Source organism: Panthera leo, chromosome D2, assembly GCF_018350215.1.
Source record: "Panthera leo isolate Ple1 chromosome D2, P.leo_Ple1_pat1.1, whole genome shotgun sequence".
Classification (NCBI taxonomy): domain Eukaryota; kingdom Metazoa; phylum Chordata; class Mammalia; order Carnivora; family Felidae; genus Panthera; species Panthera leo.
Genome location: NC_056689.1, coordinates 70,060,585 through 70,079,353, shown reverse-complemented (window position 1 = coordinate 70,079,353; position 18,769 = coordinate 70,060,585). Strand labels below are relative to the sequence as shown.

Genomic DNA, 18,769 nt, shown 5'->3' with positions numbered 1-18,769 from the left:
CAAACTAAGAGATGTAAACAACGCAGCATTTGAAACCCACAAAAAGAACCCTTTCCTAGGCGTACATCCCCCGGTATTTTACCGGTATAACCCAATTTCGCGATGTTTTCTTTGCACCAGCTAGAAATACTTTAATGTTAATTGACATGAGGTTATTCTTAAATTGAAACAAATATTAACCTGAAGGCACCTAGGATATAAAGACGGAGGAAGCCGAATAATAATTATGTTCACAAATTCACTCTAATCTCAAGCAACCTATGATTTTCCCTTTCAAATGGCATGAAAGAGCGGCACAAAATTCACAGCTTTGATCTTTTTCTGCTCAACAGAAGAAGTACCGTCAGCCTCCAGATGCTTTGAAGTTTACCAGTATTAAAGACACTCCGGAGATGGTCCAGGCCAGAATTAGTTATACCCAAGCCGTGGATGTAAGTGATAATATATATACATTATGAACTCTAAGAGTGGGCTCTTCTTTCAACACTGCGATTGAAGCTGAGGGTTCCTTGCCTTGCTCTTTCTGTTGTTCGAAGGATGAAGGAACTCCTTGTCCTTTGCCAAGGAGCACCTTAGCGGGGGTGCTTCCTCATTAGGATGCAAATGGGGTGTTACCGCTCTTCTGATGCCAAGTGGGGCTCTGTCACCCCACTGCCCTCATGCTCTCCTGTCTTCCCATTTGCATATCTTCAAGATTTGTGTGTGTGTGTGTGGGGGGGGTGCTTTTCCCCTCTCCTTTTTGTTTTAAGGTGTTGTTTCCAGAACTGGAACTTTGGGAGTGAAAATTCTTGGCATCTGGAAGACTCAGCCCCCCCTAGTCCTCCTTGGGACCCGAGGACAGGAATTCTTGCTCTCTGAATTCCCCCAAAGACTTTGGAAATGATTTGGGTCTTGCGGGCACGAGACTAACGGTGAACTCACTTCCCGTCTTCCCTTTTTAACGTGAAACTGAGACCTGGCCTTTTGTCCTCACTGCATGGCGTTCGTTGGAGACCAAATTGAATGATGAGGTCCCATAAAAACTCACTTTAGGACATGGGTTAACCCCATTTGGCTGATTCTGCTGAGAGAGGCCCGCAGATCTTTGTAAAGTGGGGCAGACACGCCTTATAAATATCTTCAAACCATTCGACTTGCCGTGAGGAAAATGTGCAACCCTTGGTGAAGAGGAGTTTCAAAATTATCTCTCATGCTTCCCAATTGAATATTTTATTCTGATTGTGCCTTATTTAACAGGCATTTGGAAATGTCCTGAGTGCCTATCAGAATAAGTTTTGGGATGATTTACAAACTTACGGGTTTAGGAATTTATAATTTCTTGACAAGCAGCCCATCAGAAACAAATTAAATTCTGAAAAACACAGATGGTCAAACAAGAACTTCTGTATGAAGAAAAACAACCCGGGCTTCTTCCTTACCCTAACCAACTCTAGGGGGCAGTGCTGTGATACGTAGAAACTTTGGACACAGCTACTAAGATTTGGGATGGAAAAGCCCGGCTTAGAAACTTTCTCTGGTGGCCGATGCCAACTTCGTGTGTCATCACGAAGGATGGCATGAGCCTTATAAGGCATCCTTATGAGGATGTCATAAGCCCAAATCAGAGTTCCGCATGAAAGACACCCCAGACCCACCTGGTAGACATTTATTAGCACAAGAATCCTCGAGACGGAGGAAGGGAGTGGGGATCGAAGTAGGTCCAGACGTCCCCTGTGGAAGAGCCCTCTTTCATGCTTCTGAATTTTAATGCCCTCCCACGCTTTATGGTTAATAACAAAATTATTAGGTGTTAACTAGACCTCATTTTCCCATCTGACACCGTGTCGGGTTTATGCTACAAGTAGAGTGTTAACGCAGAGGCAGGTTTCAGCCTGTCGTGTTCTGAGCTGGGACGTAGGACTCAGGAGGGCACGAAGCCCGTGTCACCGTGCTGGCTGTGGGATCCAGGTGGAGGCAGGGCACCCAAGATCCTGTCCCTGTGGGGAGGTGGCAGCTGTCCCTTGTCTCCCGGAGTGTAACTTGGCTGATGGCTGTGTGGAAGAACCTCCTGGGTTTAATGCAAAACCTCTCTTCCTCCACAGAGGTTATATAAGGAACAAGGAGAAAACATAAAGCACCATTACACTCAGACAGCCGACCTCCCTGAAGTCCTCCTGGCCAAGCTGAATGCCATGAATATCAGTGAGGTGAGGCTGGCGGATGGGGCACTGGCTTTCATTCCGGGGGATCCGGGGACCTGGGCAGTGCCCGGCAGCCTGTGCTCAGAAGCATCCCGTACTCAGAAGGGCCTGGAGCTTACTTGAATGCTGTGCTGTCACCATCTTGAAATTTGTAATATTTGTGACCAAGGGGCCCCATGCTTTCATTTGCGCTGCTGAGTTCTGCGGGCTAGGTAGGCCGTCCTACAGAGGAGTCAAGCTCATTTGCAAGAATGAGACTAGGAAAACCGCCTTACTACAAAAGGCGTTGGTACTGAGGGGGTGAAATGCGGGAGCGTCAGAATATAGGTGAGGGCAGCCAACGGCTATGGCGAGGAGAGACCCTTCCCTCCCGTGACCTTGATCAGCAACCCCCCCCTTTCCTGTTCTTCGACAGAGACAGTTGTGTTCTCCTTATCTTACGTCAAGATCTGTGCACGCTCAGCCTTATGCCTCCTTCTTCCACTCGGCTTGCTGCTCAGAGAAATCTGGGTCTGTCTGACTCTAACGAGTCGCCCCCAAAAGACTCTCCCTCCCGTGGGTGGGCGTGAGGCAGGCTCCAACTCTTTCTCGGTTTTTGCTAAGACGCAGTGATTTCTAACTCCAACCGGGCGCTGGCGGAGAAAACCCATAACAAAGCCGATGCCCATCTTGGTAATGAGCATCTCAGAACCACCAGATCACACGAAGGTCTTTATTTGTCCACATGTTCCCAACAGACACGTTACAAGGAATCCTGGAGCAAACTTCGAGACGGTGGATATAAATTGAGACTGGATGCCATTCCATTTCAGGCAGCAAAGGCTTCCGGCGAAATCATAAGTGACGTGAGCATCCACCTCCATTACCGTGTCAATGTTTAATCCTAACCGATTTTTACTCCTTTTGCCCCCAGCCCCTGCCTTCTTTTGCCTGTGGATACTGTCCTCTGCTTTCCCAACTGACTGTGTTAGGGCAATCTGGTAACGACCAGTGAGAGAGAACATACCATACAACAAAAAAAAATCCCCTAGCCGGGGTACAAAGCCAAATGCCGGACTGTAACTCTGGACCCCGGGCAGATGAAATGCACCCTCCACCAGGCGCTTTCCTAAAGCAAGTCCGCGTGCAGAGACTGTTAACAATGCACCCACCTTCTTCCAGCGCGGGCCGCCCAAGTGCTAACATGTCCTGCCAGTTCATATCCAGCCCTTTAGTCATTGGGAGTCTTGCATATGAAAGAATAGGCCTTTTGACGACTCCCGCGCGTTTTCTTTTAACTCACCCAGTCACTGTCAAAAGAACAAAACATTTTCGCCCAATACCCACCTCTCCCATTCCGTGTCCCTTGTCCCCGAGCTGTTACTCTCTCCCGCTCTCTTTCCCTTTAGTACAAATACAAAGAGGCATTTGAGAAAATGAAAGGGCAGATGCTTGGCTCCCGGAGCTTGGAAGACGATATCAGCCTTGCACATTCAGTGTATGCGAACTCGCTGCAGAGCGAAGTAAGTAGGAGAAAAAAATGCAGCGGGACTGGGGGGCCCTCACCTAATGGTGCACGGCCAGCGTGTGTCGTTTGTCCTTCCGGTTGTGGCTGTTGGCTCTGTCCTAACTAGCTGTGTGCCTTTGTTGGGTCCCTTGGCTCCTCTGGGCTTGAGCTTCTTCCTGCGTCAAGTGACAGTTTGAGCCAGACGACCCCTGAGCTCCCTTGGGCCATTCTGTGATGTGATCAGTGGCCACGAACGGGGGCCTGTGGGCTAGGTTTGGACGACAGAGCTGTTTTGTTTGGTCTGCAGAGTGAATTAGTCGCAAACCTTTAAAAGTGGAACATTTTGCATAAAGGTCGTAGACTTCCAGCCAGAAGCTGGCCCTGGATTCCTCAAGGCCACAGTTGACGTTGACGACCGAGAGCTCCGTTTAGAAGGGACCTATGCTCTCCTGGTCAGGCGGCCGCCTCCTTTTCCCTCACTGCCCGCCTTACTCACTGGTGCTATCGTCTGGGTGCCTGGAAACGTCTGAGTTTGCAGCCCGTGGTTTCGACCCTCTGGATGCTGGCACGAGTGTGTACGCAGTGTCCCCTTGTACATATGTGCGCTGGCAAACGGTGGGGCTAGACGCTGACGTATATCCCCTGTGTTACGAAGGACGAAGCACCTTTACACCCCGGGTCTCCCTTAACCATTGGACGAACTCTCTTGAGGAACATTATCGTCTTATCCATCCCGGTTTACTGATAAGACCTAGACTCTGAGCGCCTCAGTCCCTTGTCTAAGATCAGCTAGAAAGTGAATATGGTGCCAGCCCTCCATCTCAGGCTCTGTCCACAGCTTCACATGTTCTCCGCCTCAGTTTCCCCATTTCTAACATTCTTCCCCCCCAACCCCCACCCCTTTCTGGGCTGGAGTGCTGACCGAAGAATGTGGGGTTGCACATGAATTGTCCTGGCCTTTATGCTAGGGGTCAGGGGAGGGTGCTAGATGGGAGCAGGAGGTAAGGGAGGGGTGGCCGGGGCTCTGGGAAAGATGGCGGAGGTGGAAGTTACGCATCTGACTCCTGAGAAAGCCCAGAGTGAGCTTCGCAGACCTTCCGGCAGCTTCTCTGAGGACTGCCGTGGAGCTTGTGGTCTGTCCTCTCCTCCCTCAGCGTGCCTCTTGGGAATACCCATCCCTCAGAACTGGCTTTCCAAGCGTCTACCCACTGCTGTTGGCCCCCAGATTTCTTTTTTTTTTAATTACATTTTTCAAGTTTATTTATTTTGAGAGAGCGAGAAGAGGAGGAGCAGAGAGAAAGGGAGAGAGAGAGAGAGAGAGAGAGAGTTCCAAGCAGGCTCTGCACAGTCAGCGGAGAGCCCAGCACGGGGCCTGAACTCACGATCAGTGAGATCATGACCCGAGCCGAAATCAAGAGTAAGATGCTCAACCCGCTCAGCACCCAGGCGCCCCTGCCCCCAGACTTCTTAGGATGTCGTCTGATGCTTTGAAGAAGCTGCTCATCGGCTAAGCCCGAGAAGGGAGTCCCCGGTGTCTAAAGTCTGAACCTGACAGGGGGAGGGGGAGAAACTCTGGCGGGCCCCGTGCCCTCACAGGTTAGCCACGTACCTTCTTGCCTCTGGCAAATGGGAAGATCTAAAGACCCAGCAAGGGAATCGCTGACGTGATGTGATGTAGGTCTCCTGCACTTCTGTATTGCCCCAACTGGGGGAGCCGTGGGCCTTCATCATCTAAGTCAGTGACCTCCAGGAGCTGAGGGTGGTGAGTGTCATGAATCCTGCTAATTAAGCCAGTCCCTACAAGAAAGGAGCAGCGGTCCCGCCAGAACGTCTCCGGGGCTCTCCTGGGAGACCCTCACTGCACTCGCTGTCCCTGGTGGTCCCTGTGCAAATGGTGGCTTTGAAATAGCGGCTGTTGATCTGTCTGCCCCTCTAGGTGAATTACAAGAAAGGCTTTGAACTCTTCAAGGCACACTTCCATCTGCCATTGGACATGGTGACCCTGGTGCATGCCAGGAAGGCTCAGAGCCTGGCCAGCGACCAGGACTACAGACACCCGCTCCCCCAGTACACTTCCTTGGCCGAAGACCTGAGGCTCAGCTGTGCCAAGAGAGCCCACAAGTTGCAGAGCGAGGTAAGGGGGCCTGGCCTCTCTCTCAGGGCTCTGTCCTCTCAGATTTGACCAGGAGGCAGTGACTCCAAGCTCCCGTTGGTGCCGCGGGGGTTTCCGGAGGTGAGAAATCCCAAACCGGGGTCTTCTTGGGAAACGCTGCCCCGTGCTCCTGCCCAGCACAGTTGCACAGATCTAATGGCAACGGGAAACATCCACTGGTTCCAAACATGACGTTTTCACACATGATCTCATTTGACCCTCGAAATAACCCCGTATCGGTAGTCTTTACCCCATTTTAGAAATGACAGGGAGGCTCGAAGAAGTTAAAGAGAGAGCTTGCCCGAGACCCCACAACTGTCAGTGAGAAAGGGGGGCTGACACGTGAACTTAGATGGCGTCTGACCAGGATGCCCTCCGCTCACATGTTTTGCATGTTGAAGATTTGCTACCGGCACTGCCTTTGGCCTCAGGTCTGACCGGGGCGGGGGGGGGGGGGGGGGCTCTTCTTCGTGCTTCGTAAATTCCCAGGCTGCCCGTTTTCTGAGGGAGGCCATGCTCCGTTAGGAGAGGCTGGGGTCAGAGCGGACCCACTTCAGGCAGAGGCGAGTGTGTGGGGGAGGGCAGGGCATCCGGGCCCCAGCAGTCCTTCCTGGGTCCCCGCGACGAGTGGTGGAGACCTTCACGGGCCTCCCACGTGCGTGTCAAGCTCGAGCCACCTGTTTCCGGAAGCAGGTGGCCTGGGAGTATTGGGGAGCACCGAGGATTTCCTCACCCCCAAAGAGATCCCGGATGTCTCCCCTCCACAGGCGGCAGCGTCCTGTTTGGCACTCCCCTTCTTGCCTACCTTTCTAGGTTTCTGTGCTATGGGCTTTGCAAGTAACGGGCTGGGGTTGGAAAGCAAAACACCGCACAAAACCTGCATCCTGGTTCGACAGTGCCTGGAAGCAAAGGGACACTCAGATCTGGGTATCTGTCGTCTGTTCGGGTTTTCCGCCCGTGTACGGTGTTTACCGGCTGCCAGAAACTGTCAGGAACCCCAGAGCAGCTGCAACCATGGAGCTGCCACGCTCAGCTCAGGGCCTGTGTGTCACTTGAGCGGAGCCCTCGCCTGCCCTTGCCTCTCGCTGTGACAGCACTTGGAAGGCAGCAACGGCCGGGGGCGGGGGAGGGGGGGCACCTGGGTGGCTGCAGGGGAGCGAATTTGGGGACCCTTTAAACTGTCAGCCCGGATCACTCAGGTACACACACTCGCCCCTACCCACACAGACAGGCCTGTGCCAGATGATTCTGGATTCATTTATTAGTTCTTTCTTAACCCATGATTAATTAACGCCACCCTCTGCTGCTGGGTTTTGTTTTAGAAGGCCTATTAAACCGTCATTTCCACATTTGCCCCAAGACAACTGACTTTCCAAGCACAATCCACTCCAGCGTTTATGTCTTGATAGCCCCCATGAAGATAAAAACCTGCCTCACCTCCCTCCAAAGCTACGGAGACAGGTGACAGCAGAATCGTTTTTCTTTTGACCTACATTTTTGTTTCCCCCACAAACACTTACTGGGAGGCACCGTGTGTTTGTTGAGGATGCTCTGTCTGGAGACACTGGCTTGGCCGTGAGTTCTAATTACGACGTTATCCTCTCGTGGGTCCTCCGGCTTCTCCTTGCTTCCTTGTTCTGTGAGTTTGGCTTTTCTGATTCCTTGTGTTGTCTCTTCTAGAATTTGTACCGGTCAGACCTGAACTTCATGCGAGGCGTTCCCTGTGTCATTCCAGGCACGTTAGAGATCGAAGGGAGAAAGAAGGCATCTGAACTCATCAGTGAGGTGACCGGGGACCCTGGAGGGCTGAGGGGTATCCGTCTTATTTCCACGGGACAAATAAGCATTCAGCTTACTTCTTCCTGCTGAAGCCAGTTAGAGGTTAACTGTTAACCGTGGCCGTTCCCCACATAACCTCTTCTGGGGCCTCTGTTCTGTTATGAGATCCTCCATTTAGACTGGATGTCATTTAAGACAGCTTTGCACATATCAAGCCAGTCCCTTATGAACACATAAGAATTATTCACTGACTCGTAAGATCTGCTTCCCTAGGGTCCCTTTGAAGAGTGGCCCTGTGGTACAATGACAAAAAGGCCGGCTTTGGAGACCAACAGATGGAGACTGAAATCCTAGGCCAGTGCTCATTTGCTGTGTGACCTCCAGCCTGTCACCTGCCCTCTCTGAGTCTCACCTTTGTAATCGGTTAAATGGGGGTACTCCTACCCCTCTCGTTTAGTTTTTATGAGGATTAGCGCTAATAGTCCAAGCAACTATGCTTCTCTGGTGGCTGGGAAATGGTTGTTAGAAGCTTGGTGATAATTTCATGGTAAAAATACAGAAGTCTAGAATTCTAAGCCCTTTGAGCTTCTGAGGAATCTTACTTACACCTGCAAGGGCTCTGGGACGTCCACTCACTGTAGATGCAAGGACAGGAGGGCATAACGGAGGGCACTGGAAGTATCAGGTGGGCTCACACATTGATTAGGAGCTCTGAGAAAACGGAGCTGGCCTCACCGTGGGAGTTCAGATTGAACTTTGCGCTTTACTTTTCCAGTGAAATCTCAAAAGAGAGTGGTTTCTGAACCTGGTGGGGCATCAGAATTGTCTTTGGAGCTTGAAAAAAAAATACAGATGCCTGGGCCCACTGACAGTTTAATGAATCCTGGTCTCCCGGGGTGGGGTGCAGGCAATCGGTATTTTTTTTTTTTTTTTAAAGCTGCACAGTTCTTTCTGGGACATTCCCAGAGCCGAGGGGCTCTGGGTCTCCAGTGAACAAAGGTCGGGAGCAAACTGCAAATTTCAATAGTCACGTTCCCATTCATGGCAAAGGGCTAGATGTCCTCTCCTCTTCCTGTGGGTAAGCATCTGATTCAGTCCGTCCTGTCCTCCTCTGCGTCTTCCTCCCTCTGAGCTCCGAGGTCACGAGAGCAGGTGTCGGACTGGATTCCGGGGAACAGACTAGCAGCCTTTGCAAAGTGAGATTTTATAACCAGTGCTTAGAGAGCTTCGTCTGCTTTTGGTTTGATGCCTAACAAGTCGTCTTCTTCCCTCAGAGTAAATACCGTCAGCATCCCCAGTCATTCAAGTACACAGCTGTGACAGACACCCCCAGCCTCCTTCATGCAAAACTCAGCAACCAGATTACCAATGAGGTAAAATCGGATGGCTTTGGAATGGCCTTTTTAAAAACTGCTAGCTTGTTAAAAATAACGTGTATTTGTGGGGTCGGGGCCGGGAAAAAGCATGCGTGTTTGCATGGGGGTTTGGAAAGAAAAGAACGTCACATATGGAATGTAAACATTTTCCAGAGGGAAGGAAGGCCTAGTTGGAAATCTGGTTCAGACTCTAGTCTTGCCCCTCAAGGGCAATCACGGACCAGCAGGATATCCTGGGGGGCTTGTTAGAAGTGCTGAACCTTGGGCCCCACCCCTGACCCACTGAATGCACATGGTCCTTTAACGGGGTCCTCACGTGTTTCCTTGGCACATTAAAGTTTGAGAGTACTGGTCCGTCGTTCATCTGTTCTGTCTAGGAACATAATGGCTAACCGCACGTCCGTGGTCATTCTGATGATTATTCTCGGAAGGATGTGTGGTTATTCAGGGGTGCTGATGCAAGGCCGGTTACGTAGAATGCTGTTGGTCGGACCTCTGGAATTTCTGCCTCCTCCCTTACTTGCTGTTTGCTCACTTTATTTAAATATCTCTACCAGAGCGGCACTCAGGGGAAGGAATCTTATTACATAAAATCAGTGTTCCAGCCCCTTTGGTTCTACTTCTTGGTGGCTGTCTTGCAAGTTTGAAACAGAAATTGAGCTTGGCAGAGAATTAAATTTGGCATCGTCCTGAGTTTTTCAGATTTTCTTCCTGACTCTTTTAGAAGCCAGTTGAGATTTGGCTATTTATACAATTAGGGTCCACTCTCCCCCAAGTCAAAAAGTAAGAGACAGCAGCGTAGGATAAGAATGTCCCCAAGAGCTTGGGTAGCGACCGTTCTCAATTTTAAATTCCTGTCCAGGCTTTCCTGCCTGCTGCGTGAGCTGGATGCTATGGGGTAACACTGCCTCTTGTGATGACCTCTGGCCTCAGAGAACTCACCAGTCACAGAGCCATTTCTGATCACAAGAATAGGTGTTTTCATAACTGGCGGAGGCCATGCAGGGCGGCCTTGGTGGGAGTTTGCTCACGGAAGGAGCTGGGGCTTTAGGAAAGGATGCAGACCAGAGTTTGGGAGCCCCCCTTCCGCCAACCAGGGCTTCTCCCAAATCCCCCTGGATCTTGGTATTTATCGTCTGTACACTATATCCTCAAGGGAAAAGTTTACAATGAGAAGAGCTTTGATAGTGTTCCTAAATGCGGTTTTCTTTCCTCGGCCTATTATTGGGCAAAGCGTAAGGAGGAAAAATTACCTTTTCTTTTACCCAACATAGGGTCTCAGTGCGGCTTCTGTAACAAAAGGCAGATTAACAAAAGAAAAGCATACTAGTTTATTTAACTCAAGTTTTACATGGTACGGGGAGCCTTCATAAGGAAATGAAGACAGAAGAAACGGGTTAGACCTGAGCGTTTCAGTACGAGGTTCGATGAAGAGTGGAGAGTCACGGCAAAACGTGATGAGCTAAGAACAGGGGCACACTTAGCTCGGTCTGTTCGCTCAGATTCCTCTCTGCAGCCCTCCGTCTTCAGAGATAAGGACGCTCATCGCCTCTGGGTGTGGGGAGGGCATCTCTCACAGGAGGGTCTTCTGACCTGCTTCAGGAGAGGGGAGAAGAAAGAGTTCTTCTGGCACCTGCTGTTTCCCAGATTCCTTCAGCTTAAAGCATTCAGTACGCCAAGGTGCCGTATTTTGGGGTGACCTGTCCCGAACCCCGTCAGAAGCAACTTGTAATGTCTTACATACTCCTTTTATGTCACTCAATTTGACTCATGAAAGAACTGACTTTATTGAAAGAAAGATCTTCCCCAGGGCTGAAGGTGTATCTGTGACACAGCGAGTGGCCTTCCGCAAACCTATTTCTGCAAACCTATTTCCCGCTTGCCAGCGAGGGACCTGCAGCGTTGCAGAAGCACTGAGCGTTATCTCCTTGCTTTTTCTTCGTTCTTTTTCTACCCAGCGCCTCTATAAAGCAGCCGGGGACGAGGAGAGGCACCGGTACACAATGACCCTGGGTCTGCCTGAGTTCGCCCGAGCGAAAGCAAACGCGGCCAATCTGAGTGACGTAAGCCTTTCTTGACGTAAGCTGAGGTGCAGACGTGCTCCAAAGCCACGTCTGTCTGTGGCCGTGATGGGCTCTAACAGTGGCCCTTCTGGTTCTCCCAGAAACTTAAAAAACGTCTTTTAGATGCTCATGGTAAATGCATTTTTCCTCAAGTGTGGCACGTACATATGCGTCAGAGAGCACGCCAGTGTGAATGCTAATGAGATTGTCTTTGCAAAAGAGAGAGCTTTTGCTGGTCAGAAATCGATTCTCGAACGCCATACTACAAATGAAAGGGGTAGCCTTTGTTCGTTGGTTCGTGTAATTTTCTTTTTTTTTTTTTAAAGAAGATCTACATGTGTTCCTACTGTAGGCCAAATACAAGGAGTCTTGGCGTAATCTCCGTGCTCAAGGCTACAAGCTGACGATAGACGCTCTTCCCTTCCAGGCTGCTCGCGTCTCTGGAGATATAGCCAGTGATGTGAGTTGAATGATATGACCTTCCATTTTGCCTAATTTCTGTTAACTTCTTGTAAAACAATGTCTACAGCTGATTTTCCTGAATTAAAGCAAATCTATCACCGTGTGAGACAGGATGTCACCTGCAGAATATATTAGTTAGGAATGAGACTCTTTGACGGAGGGAGGGAAAGAAAGGCTCTGTTAATCCGAAGCTAAACTCAGGCAAAGGTCTCCAGCAGGAAAGCGATTAGGATTTGTTTCTAATGGCGGGGTCTCGCCAGCGGTCCCCCCTGTAACGCGTGAGCTGCCTGCTTTCTAACTGCGCCCAGAATTCGACAGAGAACTCGTAAGAGAAATTGTAATACGACCGTAACGCATCTCCCTCTTGGCTCTCTGTAGTTTCACACGTTGGCGTTAGGATTTGCCAGCTGTGTTTCAGCCACTCTGTTGATAGCGTCCATAGCTTTGGGACATGAAGGTGACTTTCTCTTTCCCACAAACAAATCACAGAAAGCGTGGACTTCAAATAAATGGATCCTGTCTTTTGGGTTTAATGTTTTGCCAAAGTACAAACGGTTAAAGCACAAGTTTTTCTTTTACCTTTTTTGATAAATTCCTTTTGGCCACAGGACACACATAAGGGGAGTGGGGCCCTTCCTTTGGTCCTGAGGATATGGTTTTAATTAGGTAGGAAGAATGGAGCGCTGTTTTAATTGTTCATCCCCCAGGGAGGAAGCATGCTCTCATGCCACCCTCACTGAGGTTTTTCTTATAATCATCACCTCCTAGTGGAAGAGTGGGTGAGTTTTCTAGGGTCGGCAGTGAAACCATGCAGGTGGGATTTAAGCAGGCCGAAGGCCGGCCCCTGACTGCAGTCTCCCCTTCCAGTTTCTCTACCGACATGACTTTGTGAAGGAGCGAGGTAGGCTGATCGGGACCCGGAGCGTGAGCGAGGACCCCCGGCTCCGGCACTGCTGGCGGGTGGGCCAGCTGCAGAGCGAGCTTCAGTACAGGCGGGGGGCGGCGGGCAGCCGAGCCCAGTGTCACCTGCCCATGGACATGGTGCACCTGGTCCACGCCAGGAAGGCCCAGGCCCTAGCCAGCGATCGCGACTACAGGACATGGTGCCACGAGTTCACGGCGCTGCCTGAGGACCTGAAGATGTCCTGGGCCAAGAGAGCTCACGCCCTGCAGAGTGAGGTAGGGGACCTTCGGGCTGCACGCCAGCCCCTGACCTTCCTCCCCCCGCTGAGGCTGGATGTAAATCTCTGCTTCTTCCTTTGCCTTTTGGTCCCCCCCACTCCCCCCGCCAAAGCTAAAACTTGCTGGGTCTGTGTCGGGCCATCTAGGTTGGAATCATTCGGCTGTTTGATAACTGTTTCTTGAGTACTTACTACACCATTCCAGGCCCTGGGAATTACCACGGTCAATAGAAAAGTCAAAAACTGCTACTTTCCCGGGGCTTCCATGATCTGGGAGGGAGAAGGACTGTGATAAGTAGGACACGTGGTACGTCGGGTGGACACACGTGGTGGAGACACACAGAGCAGGGAAGGGGGGGTAGGTGGGTGGACCTGTGTGTGTGCAAATTAAAACGGAGGGCGGGGCCAGGGCACTGAAAAGGCAACATTTGAGCAAAGACCAAAGTTGAGGGAAGGAGATACCACTCCAGCCAACAGAATAGCAAGTCCAAAGGCCAAGGCCCTGAGCGGGAGGAGCCCCAGCCTATTTGAGGCCAGCACAAAGGAAGTGGGCGAGTGAGGAGGATGTGGTCTGGAGCGGGGGTCCGAGAGAGAGTAGGGGCTGGACGGTATGCAGTGGGGGGGAAGCTCATGCCTGGCAAACAGTGATCCAGCCACAGCTGACGCTGTCTGCCTGCCTGCCTGAGTGTCCCTGTTGCCACATGCTGCGAGGTGGGGACAGTCATGACTCCTCTTACCCAGATGAGGTCACTGGGAGATGCCCGGGCAGGACTGACCCCAGAACCCACCATCTCACCCATCTTGCTCTCGAGGAGGGAGCTCCTTGCAGGGGAGTCAGGCTTCCTACAACCCAGGTGTGGACACTGAGACCCAGAAAAGAGAGGTCCTCACCCAGGCCAGGGCACCAGCCCCTCCCATACATGCTGACATCAGTTCCCTCCTCCTTCCAGGACTCAGTGTCTCCCGCTGGGACAAGGTAACGATGATAATGTGGGCGTGGTCAGCACTGGGGTGCACGTGCTGTGTGGCAGGCACTGAACCACGTGAACTTGTACGTGTTGTCTCCCTCAGCCCTCGGAGGAAGGAGCTCTCGTACCAGGCTTTCTCAACTCCAGCACCTCAGATGTTCTGGGCTGGGTGATTCTCCATGGTGGGGCCCGTCTGGTGCATGGTGGCCTCTACCCACTAGATGCCATGGCACTGCCCTCCCCCCGGTGTGACAGTCAGAATGTCTTGAAATATCGCCAGGTGTACGTGGGGGGCAAAACTGCCCCCAGTTGAGAACCCAGTTCTCAGTTTAGGACTGGCCTATATGAAACCTCGCATGGTGCCCGGTGCATAGAAACGTGCCAGGAAGTGTTAGCTGTTTTGATTGTTCTCTACACCAAGGTCTCGATTCTGGTTACCTTTAGGGCAACGACCACTCTTGAGTTTAGTTACACGGCACAGACAGAATATTATAAACACATAATTGGTGATGAATTCGGACTCCGTGATGTCATGATACACTGGCCACCTAATTATTCATCGCAGTTCACTGGAATGGTAGTTATCCCAGTCAGGTCGAGTGTGGGGCAGGGGGAGGTCATCGGGCTCCACACAGGGGATGTAGTTACTAAGGGGCCAGCCCAAGTTCCATTAGGAAGGCCTTCCACCTGCTAGATGGCCGTCCTGCCATCTCCAAGAATGGTGCATGGCATGACCATCTTGTCAATGGTCTATTCCTGGGGGGGAATCTCCAGGGCAGATACAGAGACCACCCGGGAGAGGTGAGGGGAGCCGAGCCGGGAGCCCCAAGACACTCGTGGGAAGCCCCACTTTGTCACCCACTGACTCTGTGTCCTGGAACTTTCACTTTGCTTTCTAGGCGTCTGTCCCTCCAACAGAGAAGCGAAGAGGTTTGACCAGTGACCTCAGATCTCAGGGTTCACGGATAGATGTTTTTAAGAGGGTGGCATCAGTATAATGTCAGATTTTTATTTCACGTTTATTTACTTATTTTAAGAGGGGGAGGGGCAGAGAAAGAGAGAGAGTGAGTGAATTTCAAGCAGTCTCCGTGCTGTCAGCACAGAGCCCAATCTGGGACTCTATCTCACAAACCCTGAGATCATGACCTGAGCTGAAATCAAGAGTTGGATGCTTAACCGACTAAGCCACCCAGATTGCCCTCAGATTTTTACTTTACTAAGTAAGAAAAAAAACCCTAAACATTATTTCAAGCTACCATTTATATCACAGTTTTTTTTTCTGAAAAGAAAGGATATTTTAATGCTAAAAAATGTAGGAAAAACAATCTAAAAAGCAAAGGACTTTCCAAGAGATGATAGCTGGCATTCTTACACACTTTATGAAATAGGATATGTATTAAAATTTGGAATGCTGAGAAGCTATGGCTTAATTTTTTTAAATCACCGAATGATGTTTCATGCATTGCTTTTTAAACTTCAAGTTTGTTCATTTGGTGGGGGGCGGGTAGAGTGCAAGAGGACAGAGGGCACCTCGTAATGTTGAGCTGGTTCTGAGGCTTCAGTTTTCTTGTGGTCGTTATTGAAAATCTAGTTTCATGTAGTTATGTTGTATAGAAAAAGAAACAAAGGCTCCGTGTGTGTTGACTCAGTTCGGCTCGGTCTGGGGGAGGAACAGTAGCCCCCAGCCTCCGGCTGCTTCTCCTGCCCTCTCCTACCCTGGCCAGAAAGAAAGCTGTGGGTCGGGCCAGAGGGAGCCAAGAGGTGCTCTCCCCCAGGTCGAAGGTCTCAGGCCACAGTTGCTCAAGCCATGCTTGCCTCGGGACGTGTATGAGATACATGCTGTGCCCAGGCAGTGCTCTACAGTGAATGGCCATGATCTTGTGCGGGGGCTGCAGGGAGTCCTGGAGAGCACCTTCAGGGACTGTCAAGGGGACAGCCCTGACCCCACCCTTTACGGCTGCATGACCTCAGGTAGACTCTGTAAGCTCCGTGAGCCTCAGTTTCTCCATCAGAAACAACAATAACATTAGCTACAATGTTTGGAACGTTTATTCCGGACCAGGCATTTGTTTACATGGTTTGCACCAACTATCTCATTTAGTATCTAGGTGCATACTGCTATTCCTCTTGTTTTTACAGATGTGGCAGCTAAGGCACCTGTAATCTTAAATAACTTGCCCTGGGTCACAGGCTGGCAGGGGAATGGCTTGCTCCAGACCCTACAGCAAGAAGCAGAGCAGGGCTCTTGTGTCCAGACTCCTAGTTCAGTGCTCTTTGGCTCCCCCGCGTGGCTGGATTAGGACCCCAGGTGCTCTGACTCCTAAGGGTTCCTTTAATGACCGCCTGCGTGGTACACCGAGTGGACAGCCGCCGGTGGCTCTTCTGAGAATCTGAGCAGTCAGTCGAACACCGAAATTGTTCTGCGCATGGGCATAAGAATCCCTCCTTTGAAGGATGCCATGAACAATGCATGAAATAATGAGTCTAAAGCAAACCACACCCTGTGCAAGAGAGTGATTATGAAGGGTCCCATTAATATGACAAATACACCTTCCCACTGGCCGCCTCCTGGGTGCAGTTGTTTACATCGTTGGAAATTCGGGACCCAGTTGCAGCCGGTGCTGCAAAATGGGGGTGCCGGGAAACCCCACGTACGAACCCGAAGGTGGCTTCCAGGCAAGGGAAAACAGCAAGACTGCCATTTGGGGAAGCCAGATGCAGTTGGGCAGCGTGCGAGGCTCTCTTATTATCTTAGAATCCTTCTTTAAAACCATCTTTGGGTAGGTAGCTGATTCTTCTCAACTCCCCTCTCTCTCCCCCTCTTTCATCGTGAAGTCTGGGGCAGGCGTGTTGTTTTTAGGGTCTGCGTGAATAGTCCAACCTGGGCTGGGAGCTGAGATATCAATAGACGATCCATTTATAAGAGAGTCTGAGGCGCAGTCAGATCTTTGGGGAACCTGCATCTTGCTTTCTGACTTACCTGCGATTGTACTGTTCAGCTCAACAAAAGGCAAGTTGAAAGAGTGTTCCCCACTTCATCTTGCGTATGAAAGGAGCGAGACCCGGCTGTGAAGAGGTCCTGTCGGATTATTCTCTCTAACTTAGAAATTTATCCAATTTTCTCTGTTCTTTATCAGAGTGGAAGGCAAAAGCTTTGCCGGTGTAGACCGAAAGATCGTGGTATAAAAAGCAATCTTACTGACATGGGGTTTTGAAGCCTGCTCCTGAACCTGAGTGATGCCTCCCTTCACCAGTTAGAAAGCAGAGTGGAATTTGCACGGGGGCATTAACCAGCAGACAGTAGATCAGAAACGGACCCTCTTTGAGACCAGCTGTGAGGGACGCTGTGAATCCTGAAATGAAAAGGAACTAAAAAGGCCGAGAGGCTGGTTTCTGGAGTGATATTTTGCGTTACAGCAGAGCTTGTATCTAAATTAGAGAAACGCTATCAACTTCGTTTAGATCCAAATTTTAGATTTCCTTAGAGGGTCTTTTTCCACCTTTAAAAAATGCCTAATTTCCATAAAGAGAAGAAGAAAAGCGTTCATGTGACTGTCTCATCCTAGATAATGGTGGGCAGGTGGAGGGATGGTACTAAGACCTAATGTTTTAGGAGACTCCTGATCAGACTCATTGTCCTACAGCAGCACTTACAATTTTGTCCCAGGGATGCTGCTGTAGTTCTAATCTTCTGAGTCCTTAAAATGAAAAAAAGGGTGATAAAGCCCAGCCCGTTTTGACCTTATGAGCAAATCCTGGGGAACGGTGGCAGGGGGAGGGAAACGTAGGCACAAAAAGATTAAATTGGCTCCCATACTGTAGGCCGGTTGTATCTAAGCTTGTGCCCTTCTTAGGGTCCTGCTGTAATTGTCCCCGCGCCCTCCTGCCCCCCCCCCCGGCCCCCCAAACCACCACGAGACAAAAACAGATCCAACACCTAGAGCAGCTTTTGCTCCTGAGGACCCTCAGGCGTTCTCATGAGCACAGAAGGGTCGTTACCACCTTCAGCTGTCACAGAGAGAAACTGAGTCACATTTGGTAAAGTGATTTGCTCTGCGTCACGGCAGGTTTGACCCAGAGCTCAAAGCCCTTTCATCACCTGGAGGTGGGCAAAACTGTTGTATGTAGGCAGGCAGGCAGGCAGTCACCTCACTGCCAGAAGGAAACAAAATAACCCAGGCAGATGCCTGGGCTTGGGTGTAGATCTCCACTCTTCCTTCAAGCGATCATTTGCATCCATTACCTTGGCTTCTAACCCTGCCAGTTCACAGGTGGGGTCTTCTTGTATCTTAGGCACGATCCATTATTTAATTCCTGGCAGAGTGCACGAACTCACGTGGTTGGACTTAACGATGTGCAGACACACTCCGAATGAAGATGTTGACACGTCATGATGAAGCATTATTACAAATCAAGGATCTGGGAATGCCCCGACAGTCTTAGACACTCTCTTGGTAAAAGCCAATGATTTTCTTCCCGCAGTTTCGCTACAAGTCCGACCTGATGGGCATGAAGGGGACGGGATGGTTGACGCTGAGTTCCCCACAGCTAGAGAGTGCAAAGAAGGCTGGAGAACTCATCAGCGAGGTACCACTAACCCGACCCTATCGTACGTGCAACCTATAGCATTCACTTTCTGCTGCAGAGGGAACCTGCTTACAGGGTGGAGATCCCAAGAGGGCCCCGTGGCCACTGGATGCCCAGTGTTTTTCTTGGCCTTTTGCAACCCAGTGGCAAGACTGAACAAGATCTCCCTCCACATGAATTCACTTGCTGGGGAGTTAAAGGCATGTTCCCAATGGGCAGTGAGAGACAGATGATGTGCTAGAAGGTTCTCAGTAGGCATTTTCGGTAGTCATGAGCTAAGCTGGCCCGTTGTTTTCATGGGGGCACAGAACTTGCCATCCACCTCCTGAGTTTACTCAGAGTGCCCAGTGTCTGGGGCTTATCTGATTTCAGAAGGTGTTACACATTGCGTGGGGAATGGTTACCTTAACCCAACTCCCCACCGTACTGGTGGCCTGGAGATTCTTGCCCTGGCGTCCCCTTGAGGGTGGCACTGCCTTCTTCCATTTCTTAGTAACAGACCTTACTGGGACCCTGCTGATGCTGAATTCTCCCC

General features: G+C 50.6%; 1 protein-coding gene across 9 annotated transcripts in view; it reads left to right on the top strand.

Moving 5' to 3' along the window:
- The window catches only part of LOC122202521 (nebulin related anchoring protein), a 76,974-nt gene that overhangs the window by 49,229 nt on the left and 8,976 nt on the right, over positions 1-18,769 (top strand). For 8 of the 9 annotated variants that reach the window (XM_042908931.1, XM_042908928.1, XM_042908927.1 and 5 more), the window contains 11 exons: positions 333-431; positions 2,082-2,186; positions 2,918-3,025; positions 3,569-3,682; positions 5,603-5,800; positions 7,499-7,603; positions 8,872-8,970; positions 10,932-11,036; positions 11,389-11,496; positions 12,366-12,677; positions 18,130-18,234. In XM_042908931.1, the coding sequence (XP_042764865.1) occupies positions 333-431; positions 2,082-2,186; positions 2,918-3,025; positions 3,569-3,682; positions 5,603-5,800; positions 7,499-7,603; positions 8,872-8,970; positions 10,932-11,036; positions 11,389-11,496; positions 12,366-12,677; positions 18,130-18,234 (1,458 nt within the window). The remainder of the gene's footprint in view (positions 1-332; positions 432-2,081; positions 2,187-2,917; positions 3,026-3,568; positions 3,683-5,602; positions 5,801-7,498; positions 7,604-8,871; positions 8,971-10,931; positions 11,037-11,388; positions 11,497-12,365; positions 12,678-18,129; positions 18,235-18,769) is intronic. The other variant, XM_042908930.1, reaches the window with a different exon arrangement.